This window comes from Stegostoma tigrinum, chromosome 25 (assembly GCF_030684315.1).
Source record: "Stegostoma tigrinum isolate sSteTig4 chromosome 25, sSteTig4.hap1, whole genome shotgun sequence".
NCBI classification, from domain to species: domain Eukaryota; kingdom Metazoa; phylum Chordata; class Chondrichthyes; order Orectolobiformes; family Stegostomatidae; genus Stegostoma; species Stegostoma tigrinum.
In genome coordinates this window covers 5,115,176-5,130,013 of record NC_081378.1, presented here as the reverse complement: position 1 = coordinate 5,130,013, position 14,838 = coordinate 5,115,176, and the positions used below count along the sequence as shown (strand labels likewise).

The 14,838-nt window shown below is 44.4% G+C and overlaps 1 protein-coding gene across 1 annotated transcript in view; it reads left to right on the top strand.

The window, feature by feature from the left end:
* camk1da (calcium/calmodulin-dependent protein kinase 1Da) overlaps window positions 1-14,838 on the top strand; it is a 423,644-nt gene that overhangs the window by 333,844 nt on the left and 74,962 nt on the right. Inside the window, exon 6 of the mRNA XM_059654830.1 lies at window positions 9,073-9,148. Coding sequence (XP_059510813.1) covers window positions 9,073-9,148 — 76 coding nt within the window. The remainder of the gene's footprint in view (window positions 1-9,072; window positions 9,149-14,838) is intronic.

The window sequence follows — 14,838 nt, the reverse complement described above, 5'->3', positions numbered from 1 at the left end:
TATTCAATGCTGCCAAATTCCATCTGATAGAAATTTGTATGAGATAATATTTCTAGTTGAGCATTTTCTGTTGTCTTCCTATTCTCCTCATGCCCTTGAAGTTTTCACAATGGTTGTATTAACAAGAACTGAAACAGCAGGTTTAAGGTGAGAGGAGAAAGATTTATTTGGGACCTGAGGGATAGCTTTTTCACAAAGAGGGTGGTGTGTGTATGGAATGAGCTGCCAGAGGAAGTGGCAGATGCTGTTATAATTACAACATCTAAAAGGCATCTGGATGGCTACATGAAAATGAAGAGTTTAGAGGGATATGAGCCAAATACTGGCAAAAGGGACCAGATCAGTTTACAGTATGTGGTGGGCGAGGGCAAGTTGGACCAAGGGTCTGTTTCCATGCTGTATCACCATGACCCTATGAGGTCCAGGAAAAGGATACACCAAAGCCATAGAGCACCCGATTCTATTTTTACTAAAATTTGTCAAGTGGTTTCTGCCTACCAATTCTTCTTCATTTTCACTTATCACCCATCATCAGATCTCTAGCTTTAATTCCTCTGTAGGACTTTGTGGTGTTCCATTGGAGGCACTATATGAATGTAGCTGTTGTGATATTTAGTCAACAGTTTCAAAGAGAGTTTCAGATTATCCTAAAAATTGGTGGAAATTCAGTATTTCTTTATATACTTCTAGTGTGGCAGGGGCATGGGAACCAGAACAATAGGCCAGTAAGTGCAGGGGCTGGGGGCAAAGGAGAGACTAAGATACGCACAGCGCAGAGTAAGAGCAGGCAGAGGGAAGTCACGGGGCTCAGGGAGGCTGGAGGTCTGGAGTGCATCTACTTCAATGCAAGAAGTATAGCGGGTTAGGCAGACGAACGAAGAGCATGAATTCCTGCATGGAATTGTGATGTTATTGCCATGATGGAGACATGGTTTGAGGAGGGACAGGACTGGCAGCTTAGCATCCCAGGATATGGCTGTTTTAGATGAGACAGAAAGGGAACCAAAAGGGACGGGGGTGGGGTGGGGGGGGGGCAGGGGTTGGGGTTTGCATAGCTGATTAGGGATCACATCACAGCTGTGTTGAGGGAGGACACATCGGAGGGATCTTGCAGTGAGACATTATGGGTGGAACTCAGGAATAGGAAGCGTGAAATCGCAGCATTGAGAGTTTTCTCTCGATCTCCCAACAGCCCATGGGAGACAGAGAAGCAGTTTGTGGTCAGATACAGTTGTGAAAAAGTTGTGAAAAAAGCAGGTTGATTGTGGTGGGTGACTTCAATTTTCCTCTTAATGACTGACACTCCCTTATAGCTGGGGGCTTGGATGGAAAACAGTTTGTTAGTTGTCTCCAGGACTGCTGTTTGAGACAGTTTGTTGACAATTCAACCAGAGGGGAGGCCTTACCAGACTTGATCTTAGGGAAGGAGCCAGGACAGGTGAGCAATGTTTCAGTAGGAGAACATTTTGGGCTCAGTGACCATAACTCCATAAGATTTCATGTAGTCCTAGAGAGGGCAAGAGTGGCCCTTGGTTGAGGATGCTTAATTGGGCGACGGCCAATTACATCCAGATCTGACAACAACTGGGGGGGATGTGGATTGGGAGCAGTTATTTGAGGGCAAATCTATGCCTGGCATGGGGGAGGCTTTTAAAGGCCAGTTTGATTCAAGTGCAGGCTGTGGCTGGATTCAGGAACCATGGATGACAAGGGAAATTGTAAACTTAGTCAAAAAGACAAAAGAAGCATGCGATAGGTCGAGGCAGCTACAAACTGACTAAGCCCTTGAGGAGTATGGAGAAATTAGGAAGGAACTTAAACACGGAATTAGGAGGCTAAAAGGGGCCATGAAATGTCTTCAGCAAAAAGGGACAAGGAGTATCCCAAGGCTTTTTCCGCATATATCAGAAGGAAAAGGGTAGCAAGGACAGAGGAGGGAAGCTATACATGGAGCCACAGGAAGTGAGGGAGATCCTTAATGAGTACTTTATATTGTGTTCACTGAGGAGAAAGATATGACTGATGTTGAGGTCAGGGATGAGTGTGTGAATACTCTAGGGAATGTCAATATATCAAAGGAGGAAGTTTTGGGAATCCTAAATTTCATTAAGGTAGACAAGTCCCCAGGGCCATATGGGATCTATCCCAGGTTACAGCGAGAGGCAAGGAAAGAAACAGCTGGAGCATTAGTAGATATCTTCACATCCTCTGTGACCAAAGGCAAGGTTCCAGAGGATTGGAGATTGGCCAATGTTGTTCCCTTGTTCAAGAAAGGAAGCAGGGATAATCCAGGAAATTATAGGCCGTGAGTCTGACATCTATGGTGGGGAAGATCTTAGAGAAGATACTGAGGGACAAGCTGTATGCACATTTGGAAAAAAATGGACTAGTTAGTAACATGCAGCAAGGTTTCAAATGAGGAAGGTCATATCTCACCAAACTGATCGAATTTTTTGAAGCGATGACAAGGATAAGTGATGAGGGAAAGGCTGTGGATGTAGTTTACATGAACATTGGTAAGGCATTGGATAAAGTCCCACATGGCAGGTTGGTGCAAAAACTAAAATCACATGGGATTCAGGGTGGGCTGGCTGGATGGCTACAGAACTGGCCTAGTCATTGAATTCAGAGGGTGGTGGTGGAAGGGTGTTTTTCAGAATGGAGATCAGTAACTAGTGGGGTTCCGCAGAGATCGGTCTTAGATCCTCTGTTGTTTATGGTATATATAAATGATCTGAAAAAAAATGTGCATGGTCTGGTTAATAAGTTTGCAGATGACATGAAGATCGGTGGAGTTGCTGATAGTGCTGATGATTGTGAAAGGGCACAACAGAATAGAGAGAGACTGGCAACTTGGGCACAGAAACGGCAGACGGAGTTTAATCCAGGCAAATGCGAGGTGATGCATTTTGCAGGATCAAGTTTGGGTGTTAATTATACAGTAAATGGCAGGACCCTTAGGAACATTAAAATACAGATGGATCTGGGTGTGCAGGTCCACAGTTCCCTAAAAGTGGCAACTCAGGCAGCCAAGGTGATGAAGAAGGCATTTGGCATGCTTGCCTTCATTGGCCGGGGCATGGAGTACAAGAGTTGGCAAACCATGTTGCAGCTATATAAAACCCTTGTAAGGCCGCATTTGGAGCGTTGTGTGCAGTTTTGGTCGCCACACTATCAGAAGGATGTGGAAGCTTTGAAGAGAGTGCAGAGACAGTTCACCAGGATGTTGCTCAGTCTCGAGGGCATTGTCTTCGAGGAAAGGTTAAAAAGACCAGAACTGCTTTCACTGGAAAAACGGTGGCTAAGAGGAGACCTGATAGAGGTCTACAAAAATATGAGAGGCATAGATAGGGTGGATAGCCAGAGGCTTCTTTCCAGGGTTGAAGTTTCAATTACAAGGGGGCACAGGTTCAAGGTGAGAGGGGGAAAGTCTAAGGGAGATGTGCGAGGGAAGGTTTTCACACAGAGTGGTAGGAGCCTGGAATGCCCTGCCAGAGGAGGTGTGGAAGCAGGCACATTGGCGAAATTTAAGAGGCACCTGGATGGTTCCATGAACAGGAGGGAATAAAGGGATACTGATCGAATAAGGGCAGGAGTTTTTTTTAGTTTTACACATGTATGAGAAGGAAGAGGGTAGCAAGGCAAAGAATAGGGTCCCTCAAGGACAAAGGAGGGAAGTTAGTTTAGTTTAGTCAGGGCATGAGAATAACACAGGCTTGGAGGGCCGAAGGGCCTGTTCCTGTGCTGTACTTCTCTTTTGTTCTCTTAGGAATATTGCTGTATGGAGAGACAAGCATTTCACTGAAGCTTTTCTTCTTGCCTTCGACAGGACAAATGCAAGCATGCCAAATTTCAAATAATTACAGCAAGTTGTACTACAGGTAAACAGCGGGCTGAATGGCCAGCAAGTTCACTTTCATTTGCCAAGGTATTGCTGTGAAAAAAGAAACAGGGGTTTGTGCTTTCCACTTTGTAATGCCTCCTTCAATCAGAGATGAATTACCAACTAATCATTACCCTTTTCTTCTGTCGTATAAAATCTTGTGATTGTTTGAGATGTGGCGGTTTTGCGTTTGCCCTGAGCGGTGTAAGATGAAAAGCTTCGGCAACGTCTTTCTCCGTTGGGCAGTGGTCAAGTCCTGTATTACTGTACAATCTACCGAGGATGGCTGTCCTTTACAAATCTACTATACTGTGTGTAAGAGAATGGTGCAGCTTTGAACATGTTGATACATGTGCCAGGATTTAGTCAGACTTTCACCTTCAGCTGCCTTTGCTGGTCTTTCCTTGTTAAGAAAATGGAAACCCCTGAATTCCAGGGGGAAATGGCAGAAACTGGTTAATGCAATTGTAGTAAGTAGAGAATGGTGATAGAGGCTCCTTCTCAGATGGGAAGTGGTTTGCAGTAGTGTTAACCCATAATGAGTACTCTTTACAATTGTTATCAATCACCAGGTCCGGTGCAAAAGGCAGTATTAATAAAACTCACGAGTGACATGATACATAGCCAAGGAGTAGGCTGCGATGAAAGTGGATGGATAATGGTGGAATGGTCAGTAACATGGCAGAGTGTGAATGGGCTCACTTTGGAAGAATTAATATGGAAAGGCAATAAACTATGAACAGCATGATTTTGAAAAGTTCTTATGAATGGGGTGGTCTTGGCGTCCATATTGCCAAATATTTAAAGCTTACAGGACATGTTGTTGATGTAATGACCAAAACATTTAGATCACTTGGATTTATAAAAAGGGAATCAACTTTGAAAGCAAGGGGATTGGGCTGGAACTTTATAACTCACCAGCTATCCCTCAGCTGGGATACCATAGGCATTTCTGAGCAGCTGAAAGGGGTAAAGTCCTCAGGAAAGGTATAGAGGAGGTTTACCATAACAATAGAGTGACTTGGGATGTCAGTTATCAGCAAAGGCCAGAAAAGCTAGAAGTGTTGTCGTTGGAACTGAGAGAGTTAAGGTTTTACCTAATAAAGGTTTCCAAAATAATGACAGATTTTGATGGAGTAAGTACTGCAGATGATGTAATTCAGGGACAGAAACAGAAGTCGCTGGAAAAGCTCAGCGGGTCTGGCAGCATCTGTGAAGAAAAAAATCACAGTTAATGTCTCAGGTCTGGTGACCGTCCCTTAGAACCAGTTCCGAGGAAGGGTCCCTGGACCCGAAACATTAACTCTGATTATTTCTTCACTGATGCTGCCAGACCTGCTGAGCTTTTCCAGCAACTTCTGTTTTTGTAAGGGGTTATTGTGATTAGTCAGTGGGAAAGGTGGAGTGGACAGGTGAGTCGGAGTATGGACTGGTTGGAAGAGGAGGGATTTTGAAGTTGGTGAAGTCAATATCCGGGCCATTGGGCTGTAAGCTCCCAGTGTGAAATATCAGTTGTTGTTCCACCAGTTTACATTTGGCCTCACTCTGGCAGTGGAAGAGGCCAGGAATGGACATGTCACCAGAGGAGTAGTAGGGGGAGTTAAAGTGGATGTAAACTGAAAGGTTGGGGGTTGGTTGATACATGCAGTGCATTGATGCTCTGCAGACTGGTCCCTGAGCCTACATTTAGTCTCCCGATATAGAGGAGACCACATTGGGAGCAATGGCTGCAGTAAACCTATGTGGTTAACTGAAATGCAGGTGAATCTCTGCCGGGTTTGGAAGGATTGTTTGGCAGAAGTATCAGAGGATGATGCGTTGGATTCAAAGGTAGGTGGGGTGGTATGTGAGGACCAAGGCGACTGTATCCTTATTGTTGTTGGGGAATGGGGATTTGAGGGCAGAAGCACGGGAAATGGAGGAGATGAGATTGAGAGCATCCTTAATGACAGTGGAGGGACAGCTATGGTCTCTAAAGTCAGACGATATCTGGAGTAAAACGCCTCATCCTGGGAGCAGATGTGGTGGAGCCAGAGGAATTGTGAATATAGGTAGCATTTTTCCAGGAGGGTGGGTGAGAGGAGGTGTAGTCGAGGTAGCTGTGAGAGTCAGTGGGTTTGAAAGGGATGTCAGTGATTAGTTGATTACAAGAAATGGAGATAGAGAGGTTCAGGAAGGAGACGGAGGTGTCAGAGTTGGCCCAGATGAATTTGAGGGTGTGATGAAAGTTGTTGGCAAAGTTGATGAACTGTTCAAGCTCCTCGTGGGAGCATGAGGCAGCACCGATGCAGCCATCAATCTATCAGAGAAAGAGTTGGCGGGTGGTGCCAGTGTAGAAGAGGATGTCCCACAAATCCTACAAAGAATCAGGCATAGCTTGGGCCCGTGTCCCTATAGCCACCCCTTTGGCTTATAGGAAGTGGCAGGAATCAAAAGAAAAATTGTTGAGAGTGAGGACCAGTTTAGCCAAACGAATGAGAGTTTCGGTGGAGGGGGTCTGGGTACACCTACCAGAGAGGAAGAAGCAGAGGGCCTTCAGGCCATCCTCATGGGGTGTGCAGGTGTACAGGGACTGAACATCCATGGTCAAGATGAGTTGTTGGGGGCCGTGGGATTGAACGTTTCCAGCGGAGCTTCACCTGCACTTCATCTAATCTCATTTACTATATCTGTTTCTCCCAATGTGGTCTCCTCTTTGTCGAGGAGACTAAACACAGGCTCAGGGATCAGTTTGCAGAGCATCTGCACCCTGCACACACTGACCAACCCAACGTTCCGGTTTCCATCCACATTAACTCCCCCTCCAACTCCCCTGGCAACATGCCCATCCTTTGCCTCCTCCACTGGCAGAGTGAGGCCAAATGTAAACTGCAGGAACAACTGATATTTCACTTTAGGAGCTTACAGCCCATTGGCCTCAACATTGTCTTCACCAGCTTTAAAATCTCTCCACCCCAGCCTATCCATCTTCCCAATGACTAACCACGATAACCTACATCCATCTATCTCCATCCCACCTACCTTCCCCCCAGGCCCACTCCCTCCCTCTATTGATTTCTGGCATCCCCCCCTTCCCCAGTCTTGATGAAGGATCTTGGCCCGAAACGTTAACTTCCCTGCTCCTCGGATGCTGTTTGACCTGCTGTGCTTTTCCAGCTCCACATTTATTGATTCTAGCTTCTAGCATCTGTTGTCCTTGCAGTCTCCAAACCTTGTACCGATCCACTTTCCTGCTCTGAGGGCACTGACTCACCTTTTGGTTTGGCTTCTCAGGTTATGAGGTATTTTTCTGTTTTATAGCTTGGATGAAAAAGAACTCTCCGTTGTTTTTGAGTCGACTGAATCACTCAACACTTATCTATAGAATTTATCTATTGGCCACACTGTACATGGTGTATCAATTCCTGGAAATTTGTAGGATGTGATAAAGTTGGCACAGAACTACTTCAGAGACTAATGAAAGAGCAGTTATCTCATTAATACATCACTAAGCTTGCTGGAATTGCATTCATTTGAGATGCATATACAGTTGTATCCATTTGTCTTGCATTTAACACTATAATTCCTAAAACTAAAAGGCGTTCGAAAACATATGAACTGGATTTTCACAAAGCAATCATGATTTGGGTACATCTATCAAATCTTCATTGGACTCTCATTTTATTAACAAGAACTATCCCATAACAAGTCCCGCTTAATGGAACCATTACCAGCAATCTTTTTAGGCTTTGTTTTTGCAAACATTTATATCCTTCTTAAAGGGCAGTGCACTGAACTGGGTGCAGTAGTCCAGCTGAGGCTGAATTATTGTTTTAGCAAATTTCATTGTAACTTCCTCGCTTTTCTACTCAATGTTTCCATTTGTAAAGCCAGGAATCCCGTATGCCTTTTTGACCACCTTCGCAACTTTTGCACAGGTCCTGCAGGTCTGTTTGCTGCCATACCCCCTGTAGAGCTGCCCCCTCCTGTGTAGATTGCCCCTCCTTGTTCTTCCAAGCAAAAGATACATTTCACATTTCTCTGCATTAAATTTCATCAGCCACCACCATGCACGACTTTCCACCAGTCAGTCAGTATCCTAATCAAGTTAATACAATTCTCCTTACAGCTCAGGATGCTTCCAAGATTATGCCATCTGTAATTTTTCTAAAATTTGACAGATTCCTGGAAGGATTTTGAACATGCAACGGATCTTTTCAAATTCAGAATGAGTGTCATGTGGGGTCAGTATTTTGTACTGTCTCCCAGTCACTCATTAAGGATAAACAAGCAGACAAAAGACAGACATAAAAACAGCGAAAGACCACTTAATGCCCTCAAACAACTTTCAGTTGGACCTTTGATGATCCCATTTAACTTCAGATCCCTGACACCATTCCCCAGCAAAAACACATCAATCTCAGACGAGATAGTAAGAACTGCAGATGCTGGAGTCAGAGATAACACAGTGTGGAGCTGGAGGAACACAGCGGGCCAGGGTCCTGACCCGCAACGTCAGCTTTCCTGCCCTTCTGATGCTGCCTGGCCTGCTGTGCTCCTCCAGCTCCACACTGTGTTATCTCAATCTCACGTGCATGTTTTTCTGCAGCCTATTGTTATGGGTTCAATTTTCTTCAACAATGAACTCTTTTCATGGAGATGATTATATCATTAGTAAGATGAATACTAATTTTCTCACAAATGAATTTGCAGAAACTGTGGAAAATGCTTGACCTTTCATCCACGGCAGCGATGTTCACATCCACTTGCTCTGCCTAACAGTTGTCAACTCATCCCCTCGCTCTGTCTCTGTATCAGTTACATGATTGTTCTTATGTGTCAGGTACAAAGCTGTACTTTTGTAATTAATTACTCAAGTTCATTAACAGCAACTTGTACAGCCACTCACTGAACTGCAATATATTTGACTACTTGTTGAAAATAATTCCTGTTAGAATTAAGAAGGCTTTAAGATTAAAAAGATGAACAATGTGCGTTCAATAATTTACAATTTCATCTTTACAATTTACTTTGCAAAGAAAGACAGCCGCATTTTAGCTTTTTATCAAAGCCTATTTGTAATGTGTTTGACAGCAGCTGTGAAATCTTTTGCTCTGTGATGTTTCAATGAGTGTTGATTATGAATCATTGACCTCTGCATTTCTGGTTGCTGTTCTCTTTAAATTGATTCTCATTGTTTGTTCTCCCAGCTCCAGAAGTGCTGGCCCAGAAACCCTACAGCAAAGCTGTGGACTGCTGGTCCATCGGAGTCATTTCTTACATCCTGTGAGTATGCCCTCTCCTGCAGAAATGTTATCGTTGTAAATTCAGAACAATCAATGTCAGTCGCACGTGCCTGTGATGTCTTTTGTTGTGTTGTCAGCTGGAAATAGACTGTAACAGGCACTATAAAAGCACTAAAAAGTCATACTAATTTTCTCGAAAGCTGCTGGCAAGATTTCCGAACTTAACGTGTTGGAATCATTAGAAATGTGAAGTGATACAGAACAAGGGGAAGCAATATAAAATAAAAGGTGCAATTTGAATTGCCAAGAGCAGGAGAACCTGGACTATGTATGCATAAATTGTTGAAGGTGAGAGGCCAGATTAAGAAATGATTAATAAGGCAAGTGGGATCGTGGATTTTGCAAATAGGAAAAGGAGGCAATGATAAACCTTCAGAAAACAGTAAATAAAAACCAAAAGAACTGTGGATTCTGGAAATCAGAAACATAAACAGAAATTGCGAGAAAAGCTCAGCAGGTCTGGCAGCATCAGTGGAGAGAAATCAGAGTTAATGTTTCAGGTCCAGTGACCCTTGCAAACGTGAACAGTTTTTCTGTATCTACTCTGGTAGGCACCTCACAGTTATGAACTACTGTATCCTCTCAACTCCCTCCTCTCTGGGAAGACTAGCCCCCTGCTTGTCCAATTGATCCCTATAACTGAAGCCCCTCATCCCGAGAGCCATCCTCGTGGAGCTGAGGTTCTGAGGGCCATTGGACCTGAAACATTAACTCTGATTTCTCTCCACGGATTCTGCCAGACCTGCTGAGCTTTTCCAGCAGTTCCTGATTTTGTTTCATAAAATGTTAGCTTGGTCTCAACTTTGTAGCATTGAACTTTAAGAAGGATGTGAAATCTTTAAGGGCAGTACCACACATCTCAATGAGAATGGCCCCAGGGATAAGGGACTGCAATTATGTGAATCGATGGGAAGATCAGCTGCTGCTTCTCCAAGGGGGGACAGCTATTGAGAGGGTAGAGAAGTTTAAAATTATGGCTTGCCTACCAGAGAGAAACCACTCGCCTTGGCAAAGACTGTGAATAAGAAAACAACAAATTCTGGTGACTGACCAAAAAACAAGGCAACATGTGGAAAAAAATTCTTTATGATGAGTGGGTAGGATCTCGAATGCACTCTGTGAGAGTGGGGTGGAAGTAAATTCAATTGTGGCTTTCAAAAGGAAATGAGACAATTGCCTTCGGGGCTACAGGGTAAGGTCAAAGGATTCGGGTTCCTCGTGCAGAGAGCTAGTATGAACACAATGGCCCCAATGGCCTCCTATCCTGTTATGTTTCTAGGGTTAACTATATGGCATTTTCATAATTCTTCAAAACAACTCTCAAGTCCAAAATGTTGTTACTGACAGAAAACTTTTACAGCATCCAGTCTATATCACAGAATCCCAGATCATCTAAAATCTGAAAGGACTCTTTGGAAAGACAGGAAGATTTGGCGTGTGTTACTAAATAATGCGAATAACTACTCATATTTCTGTTGTTCCTTTTATGAGCTCAGAACATCCTGATACACTTTGCAGTTGATAAAATACGTTTGACCTACAGTCACCAGGAAGCATGACAGTCAATTTACACATAGTAAGCTCCCGCAAACAACAATCCAATAATGACCGGATAACCAGATAATTTGGTTTGGTCATGTTGACTGAAGGATAGATAATGGTGAGGCCTATCAAGAATTTGGCATGCTATGTTAATTTTGTTCCCCAAATGCTGTAGGGCTATCAATGTCTTTGTAAAAGACAAATGGAAATAATAACCAATTCTAAGGCAGTTGACTGAGGGATTTGGGCCTTTTTATTAGAGAAATGTAGGCCTCCCCATTTTCAAACAAAGGTATTAAAGTGATGAAGGAGTTAATATTTGTCACACTGAATGGTTTATTTAGGATGGATTGTGATGGCTGGGGTAGCATGTGTGAAAAAGAAAAACTCAGCAGGTATGGCAGCATCAGTGGACAGAAATCAGAGTTAATGTTTCAGATCCAGTGATACTTCTGCAGAACTTCAGACTTGCTGAGTTTTATTTTCCAGCAATTTCTGCTAATGTCTCTCATTTTCAGTGTCTGCAGTTCTCTCAGTTTTATGATTAGATGAAAGGAAATGCTTCATATCACAGAAAGGAACATTCGCTCCACACAAATGCCAGGCAATGCCCATCTCCAACAAGAGAAGAATCTAACAACCACTCCTTGACATTCAATGGTGTTACCAGCACTGAATCCCCCAGTGTCAACATCCTGGGGTTTATCACTGACCAGAAACTCAACTGGACTCATCATACAAGTGGCTATGAAAGGCCAGGAATACTACAGCGAGTAACTCACCTCCTGACTCCCCAAAGCCTATCCACCATCTACAAGGCACAAGTCAGGAGTGTGATGGAATATTCCCCACTTGCCTGGATGGGTGCAGCTCCAAACTCAAGAAGCTTGACACCATCCAGGACAAAGCAGCCGCTTGATTGGCACCACATCCTCAAGCACCCATTTCCTTCACCACCGACGCTCAGCAGTGTGTACTATCTACAAGATACACTGCAGAAATTCACCGAGATCCTCAGCCAGCACCTTCCAAACACATGACGATTTCCATCTAGAAGGACAGGAGCAGCAGATACATGGGAACACGCCCTTGTGCACAACCCCCATCCAGCCAGCAACACCCATGACCCACAAGTGAAATATAAAAAAGAAAGCTGTTGCCCAGTACAACAGAATTCTGAAGTGTGTAGTGAAAAATGGGATATACTGCTGCCTCCTCTCGATTGCTGTAGCAATGTGAACAACACTCCTCTCTCACAGAGGTCAGAGGTTACTAACAATGCTGGAAATATGCCTTCCTTTGAAAGGTCTTTCCGCTTCGGAAGGTGGCTGCATTGCTGATCTCAGGTACGTTCATGTGTGTCATTCCAAGATTTGCGATCTGAATAATGGACAGAAGATGTTTCAGAGATTGAGGAACCTCCTGCAGTTCTGTAGGGGAAAGGTTGATATTAAGATGGATGACACTTGATTCTTAAAACAAAGTGAGGATGAGCACAGAGAGTGGCTCTGGCGCTTAAAAATAGTTTGGCCTGCTGTGTTCATCCAGGTCCACACTTTGTTATCATGTTAGGCAGACAGCATCACTGAAAGGAGTTGGGGGGTGTAGGGGAGGACCCTGTGATGGGCAGTCAGTGTCACTGAGAGGAGTAAAGGTGCAGGGGTGGACTCTGTGATGGGTAGTCAGTGTCACTGAGAGGCATATGGGTGTAGGGGAGGACCTTGTGATGGGCAGTCAGTGTCACTGAGAAGAGTGGGGGCTGGGAAGGAACCTGTGATGGGCAGTTACTGTCACTGAGAGGAGTTGGGGCTGGGAAGGAACCAGTGATGGGCAGTCAGTGTCAGAGAGGAGTAAGGGTATGGGGAGGACCCTGTGATGGGCAGTCACTGTCACTGAGAGAAGTGGGGGCTGGGAAGAAACCTGTGATGGGCAGTCAGTGTCACTGAGAGGAGTAAGCGTGTGGGAAGGACTCTGTGGTGGGCAGTCAGTGACATATCAGAAGAAACTAAGGTAGAGAGAGAGGAAGGACTATCAGCCTTAAAAGTAGGACATCACGCAGGGCCAGTTGAAATAAATCCCAAACCTTTTTGCAAGGCAAAGGAGGAGAGTCTGGCAGTAATTCTCCAACCTCACTGACCACGGGGCAGAGCCAGAGGATTCGAGCATAGGAAACATTGTCCTGTTCTTAAAAAAAGGGAGGAACGGGGAGAGCAGAAAATTTTGGGCCAGTTAGTCTAACCTCAACAGTGGGGTATTCATTAGAAAGGATCCTGAAGGACCGAATATGCCTGTACTTACGGAGACATGGATTAATTAGGATAGTCAGCATGGCTTTGTCGAGGAATATTTACTTTTGACAAATTTGATTGTACTTTGGAGGTAGCAACCAGGACTGTTGATGTGGGTAAAGCATTTGTTGTCATCTACATGGGCTTTAGCAAGGTTTCTTGACAAGGTCCCTCATGACAGACTGGTTACAGAAAGTGAGAACCCATGGGATCCCAAGGCAAACTGGCATTTAGACCCTAAATTGGCTGAGAGACAACAGGCAGAGGGAGATGGGAGAGAGATGATTCTGTGAACTGTAACTGTAAGCTGCAGGAGAATTTCAATGAACTGGGCAGAGCAGTTGCAAATCATGGTCAGCCAGGAAGAGAATGAGTTATGGTGCTTTGTGAGGGCTAACAAGACAACGGTTTACACTGTGAATGGTAGAAGCCCGGGACAAGCGGAGGGACCTTGTTGTGTGTGTAGCCACAGATCCCAAGTAGTAGGGAAGATGGATAAGGTGGTTAAGAAGACATTTGAGATACTTGCCTTTGTTAACCAAGGCATAAAATACAAGAGCAGGGAGGATTTGGTGAAAATGTATACAACACATTTTGAGCCCCATATCTCAGAGAGGATGTACTGGCCCTGGAGCGGGTTCAAAGGAGGTTCACAAGAATGGTCTCAGGAATGAAAAGCTTAACACATGAGGAACATTTGAGGACTCTGGGACTATACTCATTGGAGTTTAGAAGGATGAGGGGGATCTAACTGAAACTTACAGAATACTGACTGGCCTGGACAAAGTGGGTGTTGGGAAGATGTTTTCAACTTTAGGAGATATCAGGCCTTGAAAGGGAAGACCTATTAGAACAGAGATAAGGAGAAACTTCCTCAGCCAGAGAGTGGAGAATCTATGGAACTCGCTGCCACAGAAAGCTGTGGAGGCCAGGTCACTGAGTACATTTAAGACTGAGATAGATAGGTTCTTGATTATCAAGGGGATCAAGGGTTACGGGGAGAAAGCAGGAGAATGGGGTTGAGGAACTTATCAGCCATGATTGAATGGTGGAGCAGACTCGATGAGCTGAATGGCCTAATATCCGCTCCTGTGTCTTATGGTCTTAGTAGCACTGGTTAGGCCAAACTGGACCACTGTGTGTAGTTTTCGTCAGCACACTATCAGAAAGACGAGAGAGGGTGTAGAGTAGATGTACCAGGATGCTGACTGAACTGAAGGGTCTGAACTATGAGGAAGTATTGGTGAGGCAGCAAAGGTTGAGAGGGGACCTGATGGAAGCATACATGATTATGAGGGACATAGATAGGTAGATTGGAGGGCAGTTTTTCCATGGATAGATGAGTCAATAAAGATCATAGACCTAAGGGAAAGAGGTAGAGGCTCAGAAGGAAGTTGGGGAGAATTGTTTTCCCTCAAAGGATTATCATCGGCAGTCCTTCATAGATGAGGATGACTCTCTTCCACTCTCAGGGTGGGTCCAGAGCAGGCTGTACAAACAGAAGCAGCTACCACAGGTTCTGTTACACATGGGACTTAGAGGATAGTTGGAGTCTTAAACTCACTGTCTGAAACATGTAAGCAGTATTTAGATGTTCACTTGAAATTTGAGGCATTGATATTTGCTGCGCTTGCTATCTGCTACTGTTCACCTGACACTGGGAGATATAAAGACATGCACAAGCTGCTGTTCAGTGTCTTTGAACATCATAAAATGGACACGAACAAACTCCAGCCTACACTTAGCATACTCAGGGCCTCCAAGTGCATGTTAGGAAGAAGCACAAATATACTGGCCATGTTTACCAATGAGACGAAGCCAGTTCCTCATTTCTGGGGCT